The sequence below is a fragment of the Sparus aurata genome, chromosome 12 (genome assembly GCF_900880675.1).
Source record: "Sparus aurata chromosome 12, fSpaAur1.1, whole genome shotgun sequence".
NCBI classification, from domain to species: Eukaryota; Metazoa; Chordata; class Actinopteri; order Spariformes; family Sparidae; genus Sparus; species Sparus aurata.
The window spans coordinates 6,332,297-6,353,065 of NC_044198.1; the positions used below are offsets into that span (position 1 = coordinate 6,332,297).

At 41.2% G+C, this 20,769-nt stretch overlaps 3 protein-coding genes and 1 long non-coding RNA gene across 4 annotated transcripts in view; 1 reads left to right on the top strand and 3 right to left on the bottom strand.

Moving 5' to 3' along the window:
- slc30a5 (solute carrier family 30 member 5) lies at nucleotides 1–7,651 on the bottom strand. Its single transcript, XM_030435916.1, has 16 exons — nucleotides 7,092–7,651; nucleotides 6,428–6,550; nucleotides 6,278–6,344; nucleotides 5,925–6,010; nucleotides 5,665–5,752; nucleotides 4,397–4,484; nucleotides 4,187–4,263; nucleotides 3,893–4,063; nucleotides 3,499–3,787; nucleotides 2,964–3,172; nucleotides 2,473–2,630; nucleotides 2,245–2,374; nucleotides 1,389–1,644; nucleotides 1,069–1,295; nucleotides 372–500; nucleotides 1–171 (listed from the first exon to the last, which is right to left on the bottom strand). Exons 1-16 carry the CDS (start codon nucleotides 7,160–7,162, stop codon nucleotides 1–3), a joined length of 2,340 nt encoding a protein of 779 aa, XP_030291776.1. The 5' UTR covers nucleotides 7,163–7,651.
- Nucleotides 7,622–19,859, top strand: LOC115592788 (uncharacterized). Its single transcript, XR_003986220.1, has 3 exons — nucleotides 7,622–7,737; nucleotides 19,489–19,550; nucleotides 19,738–19,859. It is a non-coding gene; the product is annotated as an uncharacterized LOC115592788 (long non-coding RNA).
- Nucleotides 8,535–15,745, bottom strand: LOC115592787 (annexin A1-like). The gene is made up of 12 exons (XM_030435918.1): nucleotides 15,661–15,745; nucleotides 15,454–15,562; nucleotides 15,043–15,148; nucleotides 14,697–14,791; nucleotides 13,954–14,067; nucleotides 12,956–13,046; nucleotides 12,560–12,696; nucleotides 12,027–12,120; nucleotides 11,498–11,593; nucleotides 9,888–9,946; nucleotides 9,247–9,369; nucleotides 8,535–9,124 (listed from the first exon to the last, which is right to left on the bottom strand). Exons 2-12 carry the CDS (start codon nucleotides 15,520–15,522, stop codon nucleotides 9,068–9,070), a joined length of 1,041 nt encoding a protein of 346 aa, XP_030291778.1. The 5' UTR covers nucleotides 15,523–15,562; nucleotides 15,661–15,745; the 3' UTR covers nucleotides 8,535–9,067.
- Nucleotides 17,291–20,769, bottom strand: part of tmc2a (transmembrane channel-like 2a) — a 13,131-nt gene continuing 9,652 nt past the window's right edge. The window contains exons 15-20 of the mRNA XM_030435915.1: nucleotides 20,579–20,646; nucleotides 19,732–19,971; nucleotides 19,478–19,603; nucleotides 18,908–18,986; nucleotides 18,062–18,179; nucleotides 17,291–17,896 (exon numbers count right to left, since the gene is read on the bottom strand). Of these exons, the coding sequence (XP_030291775.1) occupies nucleotides 17,658–17,896; nucleotides 18,062–18,179; nucleotides 18,908–18,986; nucleotides 19,478–19,603; nucleotides 19,732–19,971; nucleotides 20,579–20,646 (870 nt within the window). The 3' untranslated portion in view covers nucleotides 17,291–17,657. The remainder of the gene's footprint in view (nucleotides 17,897–18,061; nucleotides 18,180–18,907; nucleotides 18,987–19,477; nucleotides 19,604–19,731; nucleotides 19,972–20,578; nucleotides 20,647–20,769) is intronic.

The following is a 20,769-nucleotide window of genomic DNA, read 5'->3' on the forward strand; positions in this document are numbered from 1 at the left end:
TTACATAATACACGTCCCGTCTTTCAGGTATTTCATGGTCTCCATCTGCTGCGTCATTGCCAGAACCTCCTGAAACCCGGTGCTGAGGCCAGACATGTGCTGGAAGTACGCCTCCTTCTCCACCTGCACCGACAGATTATTCACCCCCGCGTCTTTCAAAATGGCCGTCACCTATGAATCAGGGAAGCACCAGTCACAGACCAGTCAGAACTGTCGAATACACTGACTCAAAATTACATGAATCTACGGAAATTTTAAAAAGCAAAGTCAATGAATGAAGAAACAGATTATAGATTAGTGTTGTTAGGTGGTGTGATGAAGTCAGTCCTTCAGAGTCTGCAATCAAACTTCCGTCTGACTCTTCATTTTACCTGCTGTATGATCCTCTGCTCCACCACATCTGACATGATCTGGAGGTGGATGGTCCCCGCGATCATGTTGGCCGAATGTCTCCAGAAATGAGGGTCTCTGTACGACAAAACTCCTTCAATCTTCTCGATCTGAAAGTTTAACACCAGGAAAAGTATTTTTTAAACATCTGCTGACGGGGCAATAAAGATTTAGATTTAGTTGAATGAGTAAACCTTTGGTTAAGGGGAGTGATCTGGTTAACTCTATTTGAACATGCTGTCATTTATTTCAAGGAAATAGGAGATTTTTCTTGTTCAACTAAGTGGAAAGTTAAAAATATTCTTATACATTATAGTGAACCACTGCACAGAACAGAAAATAGTGAAAATGCTTAAAATGTGTCAATGAAAACAAGACCTAAACTGAAAAAGGAAACACCAACATTATAACACTTGTTAGCTTCTAAAACAAGAAACCTTTTTCCAGTACATTAGCTATGAAAGCTGACATCAGCTCAGGTTGGTGCTTGTTTTCAGCTTTGGTTGTGTCAATATAACTTTTTTTGTAATACAAATTTTGTACTGCCAATGTTTCCTTTTTTGATGTTTTCTACGAAATGTCATTCATCTGTGGCATCTAAAGATACCCTGCAACAAACAAACGGCACTCAAAACAGTTAAATTTGCAGTAACTTTGTCCTTATCATGTGCGACTCACCTTTTCCAGCGCACTGTTCAGGTCCTTCTCATTTTCTGGGGGAGTTCGTAGCAGAAGAACCTCACAGGCGTCCTTCAGCAAAGGGATGACGCTGAGGAAAATGAGCGTGGCGATGAAGAGCGAGCAAATGGGGTCGGCGATCAACCAGCCGAACTGACGGATGAGGATGGTGGAGATGATCACCCCCACGCTGCCCAACGTGTCAGCCAGGACATGGAGGTAAACACCTGGAAGAAAAGAAAAAAAACATTAGCATTTTGTCTGGCTACAACCTCCTTTTCATGAAGTTCTTTTTTTAGTGCCTCATTGGAAACACACACCTCTCATGTTAGCGTTCATGCCTCCACCCCCGGAGCCATGGGAGTGCCCGTGTCCGCCATGCCCGTGTCCGCCGTGCCCGTGTCCATGTCCACCATGAGAGTGGCCGTGACCTCCGTGGCTGTGCTCGCTGTGGGAGTGGCCGTGGTGTGAGTGACCGTGGTCACTGGACGAGCAGCTTTTACCGCCGTGTGAGTGAGCGTGACTGAAAGCGCAGATTCCCACCAGGTTGACCAGTAAACCTCCGACAGACACCGGCTGCAGGAGACAGAAACAACACCCAGAGTTTAGACCAAGTATAAACCACCTAGCAATCACCCGTTGGTTTGTGGACCACCTTGCTGAAGCCTCAAGCCTCAGAGCTCATGTTTGGATGAGACAGTGGAGCTGGGCAGGATATCCTGATGGGATCTGACTAAGAACCCAAGGACATGCCGTGGTAGTGACTTGTGAATCAAGTAGCATGTCCTAAAGCATACCCTGCTTTAACATCTGTTTTCCCCTGAATGGGACCATAATTTATAAAATCGACATTAAAGTGTATATATGTTGATGTGTGTATATATATTTTATATTCAAGAAAAAAGAAGATAATTCTTTTCTCTACAGAAAGCTTTTGTAATAAGAATAATAATACTTAAATAACCCACATCATGTGCAATGTTAGGCTGTTTAATGTTGGCGAATATACTATAAGTGTCTGGGAAAGACTTCGAGGACTTTTAGCATACTTAATATTAAACGACAAAGGCAAAAACAGGATTAGGAAACACCAGACAAATGTTACTAAAGTAAAACAACATGTTTTGACATTCAGTCAAAAGCCTTTACATCAAGTGGTAGATGTAGTTTACTCACAGTCAGCATGTCTGTGTTTATATTGGGAGGATCCAACAAGCGGGTGACTGACTCCACAAAGACAAAGAAAGCGATGACCATCAGGAACAGGCCGTTGATGAAGCCAGAAAGGATTTCAACACGACCATACCTGCAAAAGAACAAGAGTCAGTTCCCAAACATCTAGCTGAATGTCCAAGGCTCAAAAGTGTTCCAAAAGCAAAGCCTGTTCTTTCACAGAGAGTTTACCCATAGGAGAAGATCCTGGTAGCTTTCCAGCGGGTCATGAGGGCAGCGAACAAGCCAAGGACTAAAGCCGAGCAGTCAAACAGCATGTGGAAGCCGTCTGAGATCAGTCCCAGACTGTTGGTCCAAACACCATAAAACAGCTCCACAAAGGTGAAAGCCTGAAACAAGCAGAGAAACAAGCTGTACATCAACTCGCAATATCAGACAAATTCAACTCTACACACCACTCCCAAGAGGAAAAGTCAGAGTCATAATCATTTCCATGTCCATATGTCTCAAAGCTGCCTGTACCCGTTACTGTACCTCTAATAATATACGCTGTGCTTTCTGTTATTTTTGTATTTTATTCACAAAGCGCTTCATTTAAAATCAGAAAATGTCATCTGTAAATGTATCTGGCAAAACAACTTTTTTTGCAGCACTGCCACAGTTCTGTCTCTGATCCTTCATGTGACGCGCAGTTGTAACTTTTCTCTTGACGCTGTACGTACCAGGTTAAGACACAGGAAGTAGAAGATCTGTCGGGAGTCATATTCCTCCAGGATCTGTTTAAGGGAATCTTTGATGAACCGTGGGAGGGACTGCGACGTGTGCTGCAGGGCGTCACCCATGAAGTTGTACAGAGGGGTCCCTTCGGGTGAGTAACCCACCAAGGTGCCCTGCTGACCTTTCTTCGAGGGAGACGAGAGAATACTGGAGGCTGCAGAGAGAGAGAGAGAGAAGGGACATGAGGACAAATCAAACTTGAAAATATATCTTACCGTCTACCATTTCATTTTTACTTAAAATGAAAATGCTACCAAAGTAAAGAATAAGTAAATACACATTTGACTTAACACTTTTAACTTAAACTAAAGAGGTACAAAAACAAAAAATTCAATATAATAAAGTCTTGGCCAGTGCTGGACTTGCCTATAAAAATGACTGCACGGTACTTTTTGATTCAAAGAGGTGTGATTATCTGAAGTAGCTTTTAAATTATGTCCATGGAATCATTATAAAACTCTTCCCACAGCTCCTACTTACACATGATGAAGAAGACAGCACTGACTATCACTCCCCCAGAGAGCACGTGCTCCGTGCTGACCTGCTGGGGCGGTTTGCTCATGGAGCGCAGCTGGTCGGTCAGTGGATGGGTCCAGAAGTTGGCAAGCAACAAGGCACTGAGGAAGAGGGCGATGGCGCCGTAGCGGGCACACCTCGGCGTCTCCATCTTCGCGCTGCAGATGGCGTCGACGTAAAACTCCAGGATCATTACTGAGAAGACGATCATCCCGAACGGCAGGACGAGGGACGACCATGATTCTACTTTACTCTGGTGTTCAGACAGGGTGGAAAAAACTGTCAGTGAGGAGGACAAATAAATCATCTTAGTGACATGACGTAGATGTCTTGGGTCTTGCAATCCTGCAATCCTTACTTCTGTGGTTGCTGAGAGCACTATGACCCAGGGCAGCAGCACCATAGAAGAAACCAGGTTGTCAAGGGCATAAAGGCGTTTTGCACCACCAATTTCCACTGATAGTTTCCTGGAGGCTGTGTGGAAGCCCACCTTCAGGCAGAGGGAGACCACCAGCAGCACAACACCGCCCTGATTGGAAGGACAGGCAGACAGAGAGAGGAAATTCATTTAGAAGGCGAAACCAATACTTAACTATGCTTATGTAAGCAGCCCTGAGTCTAAAATTTAATGTCTGACCCGAGCTTTGCTTACTTTGTGGTCTGCAACTCCTAAAAATGCAATAGCGGTGTAGAGGAAATGAGTGAGTGCACTGTCATGATGTCCCTCAGCTGGTTAGAAGACGAGTTGAGGGGAAACTCAGTACAAACATAGAAATATGATGATGCAAAACAACAAGCAGATCAGGTCACCCACTGTGAACACAGCTGAAACTTGCTGTCTTTCATACGACGGAAAGGATACGGTGCTCGGCCATCTTTGCCATGAGATCATCGTTGTCAAAGAGGAGGAGGCAGATCACAGCGATGATGAATAAAGCAGCGCCTCTGGTCTGCACAAAGTCACAAACAAACCGACAGACATTTTAATTACATGCTTCTACCACAGTGATATTATACTCTGAGGCAGTGAACCTACTCATTTCATTTGAAGCAGGGTCAAAGTGACACATGGGCAAAAAAATGCAGCAGATAAGGCAGTGTCACTTTCTCTTTCTTGTTATGATTACTTTAAATGTTTCAGTTACTTTCCTTACAATATTCAGGGTTCGTACACATTTTTCAAGGTCAAATTCAAGCACTTTTCAAGCACCTTTAAGGGTCATTTACAACATTTTCCAGCACCTTATCGCTGGGGTAAAATACATATCTACAGGAATATACTCATGATTATTTTTTTCACTTTTTATCACAATTGTGTACATTGTATTACACTGTCAACATCTAAAAAGATGTTTCATAATAGCAAAAACTTTAGAAATTAAAGGAGAACACAAAGTTTTTTCCAAAAAAAGGGAAGCCACTTTGCGTTCTTCAGGTACACTTGCACCAAGACAAAGAGAGACCTGAGATCGCCCTGTAATTTTCTTTTTTGACATAAACTTTTATAAGCTGTTCGCTTATTCTTCAAAGTTTAATATTAAACGTGTTATCAGTTCAAACTGCATCAAATTCACCTTCTCCTCAGCCATCCTTCTCTATTGCTACCAGGCTGCATGTGTGACGATACACACACACACTGATTTTATTTCTCCTTGTAATAAGCAAATTATCCAGTCTGATCCCAACGTTGCCAAGACCACAGAGTTATAATGTCAAGCACTTTCAAGCACTTAAACTAAAATCCAAGCACTTTTCAGACCTTGAAAACACAACATTGAAATTCAAGCACTTTAAGGATTTCAAGCACCCGTACGAACCCTGAATATTGAACTCTTAGCCTCCATCTGACCACAAGTTATGTTCTACTTGACGATGAATTACAGGATAATTCGAGTCTTTTCTTCAGGGTTGTGGCCATGATTACTACCAACTATGACAATTTTGTACTCACAAGAGTTATTGAGATCTGAGTACAAGATGAGTACAATTGCATGACTATTTTTGAAAGATACTGTGATTGAAATGCGAGTCATCACTAGTTGGAATAAAAAAATTTCCATCACAGTTTTCATTTTCACTGAAACATCACAGTCAAATCACATCTATCATGATGAATTTGTGGACTCCTACCTTCGATGGTCCTCCTCCAGAACTTGTAAACAGGACACCGAGGAGAGCAATGACCACCACATCGCTGTGCTCAAAAAGCAACAACGTCCTGTGAAACACAAGAGTCCAATTTAAATCACACCCTGAACGCAACAGAGTGTACACACAAGACACACAAAGGTTAAACCACATGGTTATGCTAACATACACGCTTGTATACAGTATTGTTGCCCTACTATGAAGAAAACACACTCGAACACACATTTATAGTGACATTTTACCTTAGAGGTCCACAAAGAGTCAGACCAAAGAAGCCCAGGAGGGAGATGACACAGCTGAAAACAGCATGCTTTAATAACTTTATCCACTACAAAGAAAGCAGATGTAAAAAGACAACAGATACATTATTATGGCAGGTTCACACTTAAGTTTTATACCAATGTCATTCATGAAAGAGTTACCTTTAACTCAAGAAAATACAAGGGCACAGGTAGGTAAAAGATTTGACGAACATTTACAGCACGTGCCTGCTACTGTTATGTCAAATGAAGGAGAGATGATAGGTGAAGTTATGAACAACGAAGAAAAACGTGAAAAAAACCAACACATTTTTCTGTAATGATTTCCAACAAACCTGTCTTTTTGAGATGACTTTCCCAGAGGAGAAAGGCTTTTGAAAGAAAAGCAGAATAACAGCACTCCTGAGGAAGGAAGAGGATCACCGTCAGCATCTTGTCGTAATGCATAAATCAAAAAATACAGAGCAACACGGAGTACAACTTACCCTAATTTTAGTATAAAGATGAACTGGACAATGTGAACAACCTTTAGGATATCGTAAGATTCAAAGATCCCAAGAGCCTTGAGGATCTTCGTGACAACCAGTAAAACTATGTATCTGGTTAACCTGAGGAGGAAAAGGACACAGGACAGGTATTAGTAGAAGTGGGTGATACCAAAAAAACTGTCCTATATAAAGGTTTATGACTGAAATAGAGAATTTGCACAATTTTTGCATCATTACACCAAATACGTGCTTTAAAAAATCTGCCCATTAATTGACTGAACAACAGGAAATCATTCACTAACAAATGTGATAATTCATTGATTATTTAAGTTATCTATCATGCAATAATGGAAAACATTCAAAACATTATCTTTTGGATTTTGTTAACCTAATATATTTTGAGTTCAGACACAAGAAACACCTCATTGATGTCACCTCAGAATTTAGTAATTTATAGACTACACAGCAGTACACGCGGTCTACTGAGATGAATCATTAGATGAAAAACCTAACCTAGTTTCAGTTGCAGTTGTGAGGTGAGATGAACAAACGTTACTATATGGACTACAGCCACAGTGATTTGTCTTAATGGCAACAACAGACAAGCAATTACTGAAAGCAGTTGGGTGCGTTGAACAGGAGCTTGACAACAGACACATACCTAGAATTGGGCACTTCCACCATGCCCAGTTTCCCCCCTGAGAGAACGTTGCTGCTGTATTTGTCTTCCATTTCAGGCTCTCAAAGTCCAACGGTTTAACTCCAGTCGCAGTATTTACATCCCCAATATCCTAAACATAACTGATACCTGAGTGGTGAAATCAAACCGCAGCCCATTTACCGGTGAGGGACGTGACCAGGCTCATTCTTTCGTTTTAACTTAACTAAACCTGTTTAAATAAACTGTACACAGGCTTAAACCTACATTCAGCTGGAAGCTTGGTTAGCCTCTTAACCAGCAAGCTAGCTAGCATCTGGCATGCCAGTTAGATCTTATCTAAAGTTCTTAGCTTCGACACTTCCTCTGTGTAGGGCGTACGTCAAAAGAACACATGAGGTCGCTTCGTTAGAGTAAGATAGTAAACAATTTAAAGACCAACTTTACGACAATAACAGCTGGAGTCCGTAGTTAAAGAATAAAACATCCAAGCTGGCTCAAAAGCCAGAGCACTTCCGGACACGGTAAACAGTCCACGTCACGTGCGTGTATTCGTCAGCGTTGCTCATGCGCAGTGGGGGTTGCCTGATGATGACGAAGATGGTTTTGTGGAGATATCAGACCAGACATAAATTACTTTCTGCTGCAGGTAGCAACATGTAAAGTATATTCTCATGGACTTGTGTGTAAAATTTTACATTTCAATTACTGAACATCGCTTTACCATCTCTCATTTTTCAAAGTAATTTTTTTAACCATGTTAATCGGTTCGTCATCTGTCCATATTTTACTCTAGGTGTGGAAGCCAGTATATATATATATATATATATATATATATATATATATATATATATATATATATATATATATATATATATATATATATATTTGTGTGGGTGCGTGTGTGTGCATTTGTGAAATTATTACCTTTTTAATTTAATTTGACACTCATACAATTTGTCAAAAATTACAGACTACTTTGAGATGGAATTTTGGAGATATTTCAAGATATATCATATTTATCTTAAAAATTACATCTCAAGGAGGCTATAATTTTCAATAAATTGTCTAATATTCTGTAATTTGAAGCTTATTTTATTCACTTAGTCCAGTCTTGACAGAGGCTCATTGTCACATACTCATGGGATATGTTGTTGGATCTATTTCAAGTTAAATCAATTTCCTGCTGTCCTGCTTGTATGAGGTTTTTTTTTTTGTCATTGCCATTTGTTTCTATTTCCCCTCCCCTCCTGCTTCAGTTTCCTCCTCTCCCCTCTCCTTTATATCTTTTTCAAAATTAGTTAACTGAGTGGGTTATGATTAAACAGTAACAATGCTGTGAATTAGGCTACAGCTGAGTAAACAAGTGGACAGAAAGATTATCACTGTAAAAAACAAAAAAAACAAAAACATGAAAGCAGGCGAAGAAACATCAAACAACAGAAGGAAGCTGTATATGTTTTTATTCCTCACGTGGTCTCACAGGAGGTTTTTTTTAATCACTTGTTTTCCTGTGTTTGCAATCAATGAGGCGACCTCATCATTGATCCTCATCATGTATGTTAAAATGGACCTATAGATTTGAATGAGGACAAAGTAAAGAACCAGGACCACACTAACATTTTATGAACTAATATCACACGATGAGCATTCATGAAAATATTTAATATATCTTCCTTTTTTTTTTAAAATTCTCATCATCTTTTGTGTCTTCTGCATCGTTGAGATTAAACTTTTGATATTATTTATGTCAACAAAGGAAAACATTGTTCCTGACAATGTGAAAAAGCTTATTTTACATGATCAACATATTCTTGTTAGAACAGGGTTATGCTCTGGTTGTTATTGTTGGTGGGATAACATCAAGTCAATAAGATGTTAGTCATGTTAGTCATAACAATTTTGAACAGTGTGATATTTCAGTAGCATCTGGCAGACAGGCCTGCCTCGATTTCCGATAACGTTGTTCCAACTGAATTTCAGTGCGGTCCACACAGTCCAAGCAGGATGTCCCGATAATGTCCCTTAGTTTCCTTCTGTGAAACCGAGACAAAGATGTGGTCAGCTGAGATACTATGTTGTCATTTGTTTCTGCACTGAATGTGTGAACATTTAGTGGAAGTAAAAGTCTGAGCACTTCATTGGTATTTTAGTTTACCAGTATGTCCTCCTGTAGGCTGACATCGTACATGGCCCTGTATTCCTCCAAGATCCTCTTCAGGTCGACCTCAGAGCGGCTCACCATCACCCTGATCAGTGTCTCCTCACAGGTGCCGTGGCGCTGTGAGAACATAGCAGAGGCTCGATCACTGCACGCCGTGTTTAATTAAACTGTCCTCCTTCAGTATTTGTATGAAGGTTATACCGTCGCCACAGTCTACATCTGCGTATGGATGGTTGCATAACCAATAACTATAATTAAACAATGCATTCCAGAAGCTGACAATGTTTATGGTGGCCAGAGCTTTGAAATGTAACATTTGTGATTAGCAAAGTCAGACACATTATTTCAATGAGATTTGGACTGTTTCAACCAAATTACAAAGCCAGCATTGGAGAGAAAGGTACGAAATCTATTAAGACATCCATGATAAATTTTCCATCAAGTTTATCTGGAGTTAAAACAGCTGTTGTGGGCAAAGATTATGTTTTGGTCATATCTGCAAAACAGAAAATGAAAATTTCCCTGAGCAGAGAACTTCTGTGATAAAGTCACACACACATAAGCACACACACACACTCTAATATATACACACTGAAAAAATACAAAAACTGGTAGGAGAGAATCATAATACATACATTCATAGCCAGATGAAGCTTCTCAGCGAAGAAGGCCGGCGTGTTCCAGGCACATTTCACTGAACATCAAGAGACACAGAAACATCATCAGTGAAAGTATGCACCGTCCAGATGTTGCTTAGTGTGACAGCTAACAGCGTTTCTGTGTTTAATCCTGTGTTATGGTTCATCTTGTGAAGTTTTATCTTGGGGCTAAAGCAGTCCATACAAGGTTTCAGACGGTCCCCGAGCTCAAAGTGTGTGAGGTCGTGATGGCCTCGCGCCACATGTTGCAGATTAAATGTGCAGACAGTGTCATTGGGTTTTGGTCTACCTAGTGTTCAAATACGTTGTTTCATGCATTCCTCTTCACTTGCGCTTGTTCAGCTGGAAATAATTGATTAGTGCATTTGAGGTTTTTTTGCACTCCCTGTGTTGATTCTTTATGGAAACCCTTCCTCCTGCCCGGATACCACATGTTGCAAGATTAAAACTTGACAGTAAATAAGCCAAACTATATTTTATGACTTTTATCTTGCTCCACCCTCAGGACAAACAGTTTATTTATTTCGGGCTCACAATAGCTAAATCTCCAGCGTGTTTCTCATTTTGTCAGACACTTTTTTCGACTGCTGGCTGATGAACATGGGAACACTGTGAATGAACAGTCAGCCCTTATCAATGTCAACTAGGTTCTTTAACGGTCTAGTGTGTAGGTTCAGGAGGATCGACTAACAGAAAAATGGTATATAATATTCAACATTTTAGGGATTCATTAGTGTATAATCACCTAGAACTAATATGTGTTGTCTTTTTGTTACCTTTGAATGAGCCGTTTATATCTAAAAAGGAAGCCTGGCCTCTTCCACAGAGATGAAGACTGTAAATAAGGCCTAAGTGATGGCCTAGCTTCTCCCACACACTCAGAGGGATAGGGTGATTGGAGGGGTATTCAGTTGGTTGGAATCTGCAACCTCACTGCTTAATGCTACTTAATCCTACTCACTGCACCCTTAAAACCCATTAATACAGGGTTTCAAACCTTAAGTATTCCTGTATAATATTACATATTTATTACTAGATGTGCAACAGTGGCGTGCACTGACTTTTTGAAGGGCAGGGGCGAAAAGAAGGGGACTTTAGTGCTTGTTTTGGCTCCCAGGAGGGCACTTTAGCGCATGTTTTGGCTCCCAGGAGGGCACTTTAGTGCTTGTTTTGGCTCCCAGGAGGGCACTTTAGCGCATGTTTTGGCTCCCAGGAGGGCACTTTAGCGTATGTTTTTCAATAACTGGGCCACTGATGTGCAACAAGTGGTTGGTTATTATATATAAAGAGATCACCACTTTAGGACAATGAGGATGTGGTTTGATAAGATTTGATTGAGAGATGTCTGGCAAACTAGCCAACAACCCACAAATGTTATTTACTGTATATGCTGCTGAGTCCTGATTGGTGTACAAAGATGCGTAACTTCTTTTTTTTTTTTTTTAACCCAAATACTCTTCTAACTCTGTCGAAACGTGTTTTAGTTCATGATGACCCTCTCATAGTGAGAAGCCAATTGAGATAAAGGGTGTTCAGAGCCTTTCAGTCTGTTCTTGACGACCTGGAAATAATGAAATTCTCCTCACCAATGTCGATGAGACAGTCTTCAATGTCTCCCCTCAGCTCCATGTCCAGGGCTTTAGGTAGTGTGACATCACTGACACATGCATATTGCTGGAATGCTGGCAGGTAAACAGACAAATGACAGGTGTTTATGGTTACATGGGCCCTGTGTCAGACACAAAGCAGAGATCTCTATAAATACTATTGTAGTCAAAGTATGAAATCATTGCTTAGTGACCAAATTACCAGCGAGCTGAACCAAAAAAAAAAATCAAATGACAACAGCTGTACATAAAGAAGGCTACAACAGTTTTTTTTATAACCTTATGATGAGAAAACCATGGACTCCTTAGAATTATTAGAGAAATCAGGCTGACTTTACTCTGTATTGTTTCTACACTGCTGGGTGTGTTCCACCGGTTACATGCAGGACTGTGGTTCCACCTGTTTGTCCGGGTTTTTGCGCTCACTTCGAGGTGAAGGTTTTGGCTGTTTCAGCCTCTTATGAGTCAAACCTAACAGCCGAGGCGTTCACACATTTCAAGCACTCACTCTTCTTGAGTTGCGGCCCGCTGCGTGTCGTCAGGATGTCGATGAAGGCCGAGATGTTGATTCCCTTGGTGTTCTCACCTGCCTCAAACAGAGTCTAAAGGGACACAACAGTAACACGCCAGTTAATACTGTTCTCTTCAGCCTTTTCAACTGAAGGATTAGTGATGTTCTATATTTTTCCTATTGTCAACAATTAATCCCACAAGAATTCTGTGTGTAGCCAAGCTTGACATAATTTACTCCTCTGTGCCAGAGAGCTCCATTGCTGCCCATAAAACTATTCAAATAAATCAATGTGCCACACACCTTGTACTGTAAATAATCACTAGAACTCTAAATGTTATTAATTCCCCGCTATTAATAGTCCCCTTATAGATGCACAGTTTATTCCTGTTTGAGTAAGGACTGCTAAAAACTGCAGTGCCCAGCTGTTTGAAACAACGTATTTGTCGTCATCAGTACATATTTGATTTAGTTTTGTTTGACTGTAAGACAAAATATTATCCTTCAAATGATTATTTTCATGATATCACCTCGGCGTCCCTTCGGGCCAGGTCATTGTCGACCTCGGTGCTCTCAGCTTTGTTCGCTTTCAACAGGGCCAGAAGGGCCGTGGTGAAGTCCCCGCTGGTTTCATCCTTAATAATGTCCTCCAGCTCCTCTCCGTACTCTGAGGGACAGAGAGCATTCCAAAGTGAGACTGCAGTGGCAACAGCTGCAGTTTAAAGGGCTTATTGTCCTCATAATGGGGTGATTACAGTGCTGTATTATCTAGAAATTCAGTGTTGTTTACTGCGGTGTGTGTTGCAGACGGCAAAGGGTGTCAGGCAAATACCTGAGACGTTACATACAATGTTTTTAAAAAACCTTCACGAACTCAGAGCTCAGCTTTTTTTACCGACAAGTAACAGAGCAGATGCAGGTCAAACCTTCTTTGAAGACCCTCTTGATCTCTACAATCTGTTGGTTTGATCGTGTTGCCAGAACCTCCACCAGGATGTCTTCATGTGTGCCCAGACCCTGTTGGGAAAGAGGACATGCTAATACAACAATGTAAAAGGCAGCATTTGTTTTATAGGACTCTTAAACTTCATTACAAGCTAAGTGTTATACAAGCAATACAAATATTAGTGATCGAACTATTATTACATACAAATATTTGAATCTATGCATTGTACTGTGCCATGTTTATTTATCAAGCACATTTCATACGACAGACATAGTCTCAATGTGCATGTCTATTCTACATCTATGGTGATTTATTACAACTAAGTCTAAAGAAAAGCAAAGGCTTGACACAAGAGACCAGAGGGAAGACGGTGCAATCCCTATATTGGCAGGATAAATCTGAGCAGCTTGGTACCTAAACACTACAGTGCTGCCAAGTAGATTAGGTTGTCACCCATGTCTGCGTGTCTGTGCGGTTGGTTGGTCAGCAGAATTAAACAAAAACTACTAAAAAGATTTCCAACAAACTTGGATGGAGGATGGGTCTCGGCCCAGAAGAGATCCCATTAACATATGTGTGGGTCCATGGATTTTTTTTCTCTCTTTATCTAACATTGCGAAATAGACTTTTTTGTTCATTTGTCAGGGAAAAAAAGCATTGATCTTGCTGAATAAAAATCAGGTCTTTATAAGTGCGCATGAAACGAGATTGTTGGGCCTCAGTGGAGTGAGAGCCGTTCTCATTGAAGAATCGGTTGACAAGGTGTGCGAGTTCACAGCAGTTTACTCATCTCATCCTCTACTTATGTAGTTAAGAAGGCCAGCAGCCGAAACCTCAAATAAAAAAACCTTGTAAATTAAGAAAAACGGAAAGAAAAAAAGAAAAAAAAAAGAGAACAAAAAAGCCAGAGCAATTCCACACTGTGAAATGGACAGTAACAACGCATTTGGCATTTTGGGAATACAGAAAATGATTTACCTTTGTGGCCTTCCTGAGCAGGTAGGCATCAAAGTGAGCGGGCGCCATGATCAGAGCCAGAGTGACGTCCTCTAAATCTGACCTGAGAGCCGACTCCAGAGCTTCATCCAGCCTCTGCAACACACGTGGAGCGGCCACACGATTGTATCTTTGCAATTGAAAACAGACTAAGACTGCATTACATGTGTGCGTGTGTGTGAGAGAGTGTTTTGATGATGTGACGATAACACCTAGCGGCTTTTTAGAAAGACTTGTATGGTATTTTGCGTCCACTTGTGTCCACAGTGGTCCCTGTTCACACAAGTAGTTATGACAGGATAATTGCTATTTGAATTTCCCTTCATTTCCCAGGACTTGCTTGATATATCTCTTCGTTGATTTATTTAAATCAGTGAAATGTTCATCTATGACCTGCTCAAATGCAGCTTTGATCACAAATGAAACAGGTATGTAGTTCAACTATCAGTGTGTTAGGAACTGAATTTACATCAGCAGCTTTAATTCTACTGCAGATGACCTGGACTGAATGGCTTGTTGCTGTCACAACGTTGGTCCTCATTTGAGTTGCAAATCTGTAAATGCTCAAAACCATTTACATAGTGAGCTGAGGGGAGGGTCTGCTGGACATCACACGTTTCAAAGACTACTACAGACTTTGACTTTCTGCAGTTTTTGGCTGGTTCTCTGCTTGTTGCTGCCCTGACCAGATGTGACTCTGTCCTCATGAGAAGAGCATTACTCACCTCGCCGGCAGATGCTTCGTAAACTACTTTTATCTTCTGTCTCTGCTCGTTGCTTCTCTTCGCCAGGACGGAAATGATCACGTCCTCTTCCACATCTGTGAGGAAGACAAGATGCTTCACCTTACTTACTTTAACGCATTAGAGCATGGTCTCTAGGTCACAAAAGATGGAGCCTTAAAATCGAGATTTGACTCTTTATCTCGTAAGTATACTGAAGGAAACAAAAACCAAAGGAGCAGCTTGCAGAATTTGCAGAATTGTTTAAATTGTACACCATCTGCTCAAACATACAGCTCAACCAAGCATGAGTTCATTTATAAGATGAAACATAAGTGAGCACACTCACCTTTACTATTGATGGCGGTCTGGAGAACTGAAGCATCACTGCTGGCATTGAAGTTCGGGTATGGTGCAACTGTTCCGTAATACTTGGGTTTCGGCTTCCCCTTCACCTACAGCCAGAACACATGTTTTAATACCTCAATTCCTGGCTGTGGATCATCGTCAGTTTGGAGGAGGATTTTTGATTCATTCCAGTTTTATCACCGTCAGTAAATCGTTTTACCTCGACATAATAAAAGCATATGAAATCCAAATACTAAGCACTGACAAAAAGCCTCTCCTTGACTTCTCCTAGCTGTTAGTGTTCTTTGTGTGAGGTCATTCAGCTCGTCAGATTTCAGTTTAAATTACAAAACTGTTACATTATATGTTTAAGCCGACAGGTGTATTCTCTTCGTGATGATCTGATACTCACTTTGACGGTGTCATCTTCAGGGTCTCTGTCATGGATGACATTTTTGAAGAATTTTTTGAAGAAGGACATGTTTTACTTGGCTGGTAGATTAAAACCAGACACTAAATCTCTAGAGTAAAAGAGGAAACAGAAATCAAGAGTGTTAAAATGGTTTCATTAGATCTTCTTCTTCATATTCAAACACTGAAAGAAAAAAAAAAAACTCACCTGTGCTGAAGGAGACCGTCTTTCCACCCAACTGTGCAGATCTCAGGCGTTAGTCACAGTATTTAACTCGCCCTGCCGCGTCTCCACCCATCTCTGCGCAGACGATTTTCCGGGCAGGTGTGTTTCTCACCTGCAGGGGATCAGCCAATCGTCTGCCACCTCTCAGAGGCAGCATTCCTGCGAGGTGACAGTGACAGAGGTTCGGTCCCTTCTGACTGGTTGGGTGACTCTTACAGAATTCTAAATTTGTAAGCGCTTCACCCTTTAATCAAACAACACGGCGCTCACACAGACATGCAGGAAACACTGACGACTAAGATGAAGCTGACTGTAGTTCGTATTTTAAAGGAGCAGGCGGAGTAGGCGCCACATTGTTGTTTTGTTTTTTGACACAAATACATGACCAAAGTTGATGTCCCGCATTTTTCTCTTGAGCTACATACTGCATACATACCCTGTAATAATAGAATAGGTACCGTTGAAAATAACTATAGTATAGATTCTTTGTAAAATTCTTAATTGTTACCCTCTTGTTTTTACACATCGTTCCTTCGTACCTACATATATGTATTGGTATGTAATGTACTGGTACACTATAACTTCAGAGCACTTGCACACTGTAAATGAAAAAGGAACCAAACTGATTTTACAGACCAGGAAGTACTGCTGCATGTGTTAAATAAAGTTGTTTTTTTTGAAAGACTGAGCTGTACGAAGGCTGATTAATTGATTAAGTTATGTCACTCGAGTCGGTAGTAGTTGGAGCTGAAGACTACAAGTTTAAGTGACCTTACCATAAAACTGTAACCCGCTCCTCTTGTCTGGCCAGGCTTCTGGCTCCAAAATATATTAGCAGCTACCAGCATACTCCTGAAGTAAAAACTGATGGCAGTGTGGTGGCTGCTACAAAATTACACCCTCCAAGTAAAGATTGGTTCCGTATAAACCTTGCTTTTACTATGTTATGCCTGCCACCGGGTTTGACTTTTACTCGAAACTTACTCGGAAGTGTGTCATGGCGCAACAAAAACAGAAAGAGGGCATGTATTTTTCTGGTATCGATCCCCGGGTCACGGTGGAAACACTAGAATAACTGTGGAACCTCTACATTGCAAAACAAAATAACACAGCCGATGGAGGAGGCAAAGAAGGTAGAGAGGGAAAGCGGAAGAAACTGAGTGAAAACAAGAGTGAACGGACGGGCATCCACTCTATGGGGATGGAGAGTGCTGGTTTCAGATTCTGTGCAGATGTGTTTCACTTTCCCACGGGGATTCGAGGTTGGTTCAAAACCGGTATTCTTTCTGTTAGATCAGCAGGTAACAAAACCTGCCTACTTATTAATACAACCAGGTGTCTACTCTCCTGTTTCGTAGTGCTGAGATCAGGGTTTCTCGGTCCAGTTGGTATTCTTTTGGTGTTCTTTTGCTTCGGACAGTAGCCAGGCTGCTTAATGTAGCCATGTTCCTAGCGCTTTTGAGGAGAAGGGAAGTTGAAATTTGAATATTTCCACATATTTAGGATAAAATGCAATAACAAATATATATGCATATGAACTGGGCTGCTACAAAGACGTTATGAAAAGATTTTAAACTTTATTCAGAATGATATCATAAATTACAAAGTCGTGTAAGAGAAAGCAAGACAGCCTGAGGCACATATGTCTCAGTCATAGAAAATCCATAAGAATTAACATACAGGATGAATGAAAATGCACAGTACCTGCCCACCTTTACTCAACCGGGCAGGAACATGGATCAACAACACAACCTTCCTTCATGAATCATAAGGTAGTCAAGACCAAGCTGAGCTGTGTAACAGTGCTGTAGTTTACAGTCTATAAAGCTGTCATTTTGTTGTTGCTGATGTCAGGAGGGAAATATGGAGACCTGATGAAGGTCTTTATACCTGAAATCTAAACACCTCATTTTTGTGTCTCCTGCTATGAAATGAGGAGATGCAGTGAGCCTTCAGGAATGTGATTTTTCTAAACACTGTTATCTTGGAGGAGGCCCTCTCCCACGGCCTCGGCCTCGGCCGCGGCCTGGACCCGGGCCTGGACCTGGCCCTGGACCCGGCATTCCTCCAGGTCCCCTAGGCCCTGGGGCCCGGTTCACCGGCCCTCGGACGTTGGGATTAGGCGATGCCAGAGCCACATCTTTCTGCAGGTTTACACCTTTACCAGCGGACCCGGGCTTCATCTTAGTCGGCTTTGCTTCCTGCTCTGGTCCCTTTTCTGTTTAGACAGAGACAGTGAAGACATTAAAACCTTTGGATTAGTAATAGATTCACAGACACAACATTTCTTTCCAAAATTGAAAAAATTAATTACAGGCATTCAGTAACATTTCACTTTACAGACATTTCACATAACTGCATAACTGTTGAGGAGTGAACTGACCAGGCTCGGGTGGAGCAGGGGGGGCGAGGGACCTGTTTGGCAGCAGGTCCTCCAAGTCTTTCATGACTTGGTTTGTGCTGTCCGTGTTGTTCCTCCGGTTCTTCTCTTCATCCCGAGCCTAAACGGACAGAGGGAGGAAGAGGGGGGGGATTGAGCCACATTTAGGAAGACGGAGAAAATAGTTCTGTTAAATGTGTTGTTCTTCATATTGAAGATTGGTCAGGAAGGTATGTACAGGCTACAGCTGATGATGTGGTTCCTATGTAAAGACCTAAAAACCCCACCACAGATCATAAGTTTTCAAAGACTCAGTAATTTCCTAAAAACAGCTGGGTGCTGTAGTTTCAAGCCAACAGGACAAAATTGTATTTTTGGGGACTGTGGATTAATAAACACATCTGGTGTTTTTAAATGGTTTTGGACAACAATGAAGCTCTAAGGCACGGACGCATAAGAGCTATCAAGCTTGCGATACACATACAATACTGTCAGTCACAACAGTTCATATAGAATATCACCAGACTCATTTAAACTGCACCTTTAGTCAAGTATTTAACCCAAACAGGGGAAAACACTGCAGATCTCGACATGTGTAGGAGAAGCAGCTCACCTATGCTCCCCTAAGCTAAACGCTAACGTCAGCATGCTAATGTGCTCACAATGACAATGAGAAGATGCTGATGTTTAGCAGGTAAATATTTGTTTAACATTTGCTTGTGTAGTTGATGGGGACGACATTAGTTTTGCTGTTGCGACCTGTTTAAAAAAGTACTCAGTATTCAGTACAGTTTTGTAACGGTGCAGATGGTGTAGAGCACACCACTTTTATCTCCATTCTCGACTTACCATCTGCATCTTCTTCTTCAGCTCCATGTTTGAGTTTTGGTAGGCCTCAGACACCGAGTTCAGATAGTAGATGGCCAGTCTGTGAAGGAGAAATGACAGGATTTGGTTTTTCAGTGGCTGAAAAGGCACACACTCGACAACATCAACAACAGCTATCCCTTTGTGTAATCACACAGTGTAGAACTACACCAGTGAAAGTTATGTATTGAACATTTTTACATATTGTTGCATCACTTTAATGTTGAAGCTGATAAAGGTGGTTAAACTCTTTTACATATTCTATCTGCTGGGTTGCTTGTGAATTTCTTCTCAGGGATCCATTAAGTTTTATTTTGATTTACAATAATACGTTATGACTTATTTATTTCATTATTTTATTTAGTGTTATAAAATTGAATCAAAAATGGAACCTGCCCTCTAACTGCTCACTAAACTCACAATTGTACTCAGATAAAGTGCTCTTAAGTTCTTGAGTAATTGTATAACAGGGTTGTGTGTGTGTGTGTGTGTGTGTGTGTGTTGTGTGTATGTGTGGGTGAGTGTGTGTGTGTGTCCATGATATCCACTCACACCATGAGCAGGACAGCTGGTATGATGAGGCCTGGGTTGGCTGCGTAGCTGAAGAGCGTCCCCAGGAAGGCTGGTAGGTCCAATTCTATCGTCTCCATGATCACATCAAACATCTTCGGCTTCCCACTGCAAACATCAGCATTGGTCCAAGTGTGTGTGTGTGTGTTTATGTATTTACACACACACGCATTTCTATTTCTAACAGACTTCTATAACTCAATATTCTGTTATGTCTTTTCTGTATGTGTTGTTACCTGAAGGGTCCGCAGTCGAATGAAGGCGGCAGGGTCATGATGGTATAAACGACAGGTAACAGGCTGAGGAAGAGGATGAGGAGCAGCAGACCCATGTAGAAGTTGTTGGACTTGGAGGCCTTGAAGACTCTCTCGTGGGGCACGTTGGTGGCCATCACGGCCCAACACTGATAGTACATGGAGCTGAGGAGGCGGAGCACGTTGATGCCGACCAGCCCAGGAGCGTAAAACGCACCCATCCTGAACACACGACATGACTTTTTTGATTTTGAAATATCAATTTTCTTTTCAGTGAAATGATAACGATTTGTCTGATTTCCTTATTCTATTTGACTTGCAACCTGGAACACAGCTGTATGACATTTGAGGGTGATGTCAGAGGAAACATTAAATAATATATAAACCATAACAATATGTAACGCAGCAGAGTGTATCATTATTGTTTATTGTGTCGAATCTAACATAAAAATATTATACAATGTAACAGACTGTATCTTTTATCGAATATCAATGTTCAAAATATGATGAAAATGATAACAATGATTATAAAAACTGTGCAATGCAACACAGTGAGGAGATGTGACATAATGAGATGTAACCTACTACGACGTGTAACACATGTTGATGGTCATTCAAAGTGAAGTGATAATGCACGCAGAGTGGCTCCACTGCAACCTGAACCCCAAACACTCACCCTATCCCTGATATTGATGTCATTTATCCACTCAGTGATACTGGATACGCATGCAGCGACACACACACACACACACACACACACACCCATGCATATAAACTCAGACACATTAACACACTGGCAACTGTGCAGTGCATGTATTAAAGCTTTTACCAGATCATCCCTTGATTGAAGACCAATCCAAGCACGTTACCACTGATGTCAAACTCTCCATAGGAAGGCTAAAATGAACAGAGACAGAGATTACTTTGTATTCATCGAAAGCTTGACTAATTATAGAGTTTAACCGGCAGTTTAAACTTATTCAAGATAACAAGATCAGAATATAAAGCAGTGGATTTCAG

What these genes read in the sequence shown, in the direction of transcription:
- slc30a5 (XM_030435916.1), bottom strand. Translation starts at nt 7,162, where the DNA reads ATGGAAGACAAATACAGCAGCAACGTTCTCTCAGGGGGGAAACTGGGC. An exon ending in GTGGAAGTGCCCAATTCTAG is followed by an intron (nt 6,551 to 7,091) that starts GTATGTGTCTGT and finishes TTTCCTCCTCAG; the next exon opens with GTTAACCAGATACATAGTTT. An exon ending in CATGAACGCTAACATGAGAG is followed by an intron (nt 1,296 to 1,388) that starts GTGTGTGTTTCC and finishes CTTTTCTTCCAG; the next exon opens with GTGTTTACCTCCATGTCCTG.
- LOC115592787 (XM_030435918.1), bottom strand. Translation starts at nt 15,522, where the DNA reads ATGTCCTTCTTCAAAAAATTCTTCAAAAATGTCATCCATGACAGAGAC. An exon ending in ACGAAGCATCTGCCGGCGAG is followed by an intron (nt 14,068 to 14,696) that starts GTGAGTAATGCT and finishes CGTGTGTTGCAG; the next exon opens with AGGCTGGATGAAGCTCTGGA. An exon ending in AGCTTCATCTGGCTATGAAT is followed by an intron (nt 9,370 to 9,887) that starts GTATGTATTATG and finishes ATGTTCTCACAG; the next exon opens with CGCCACGGCACCTGTGAGGA.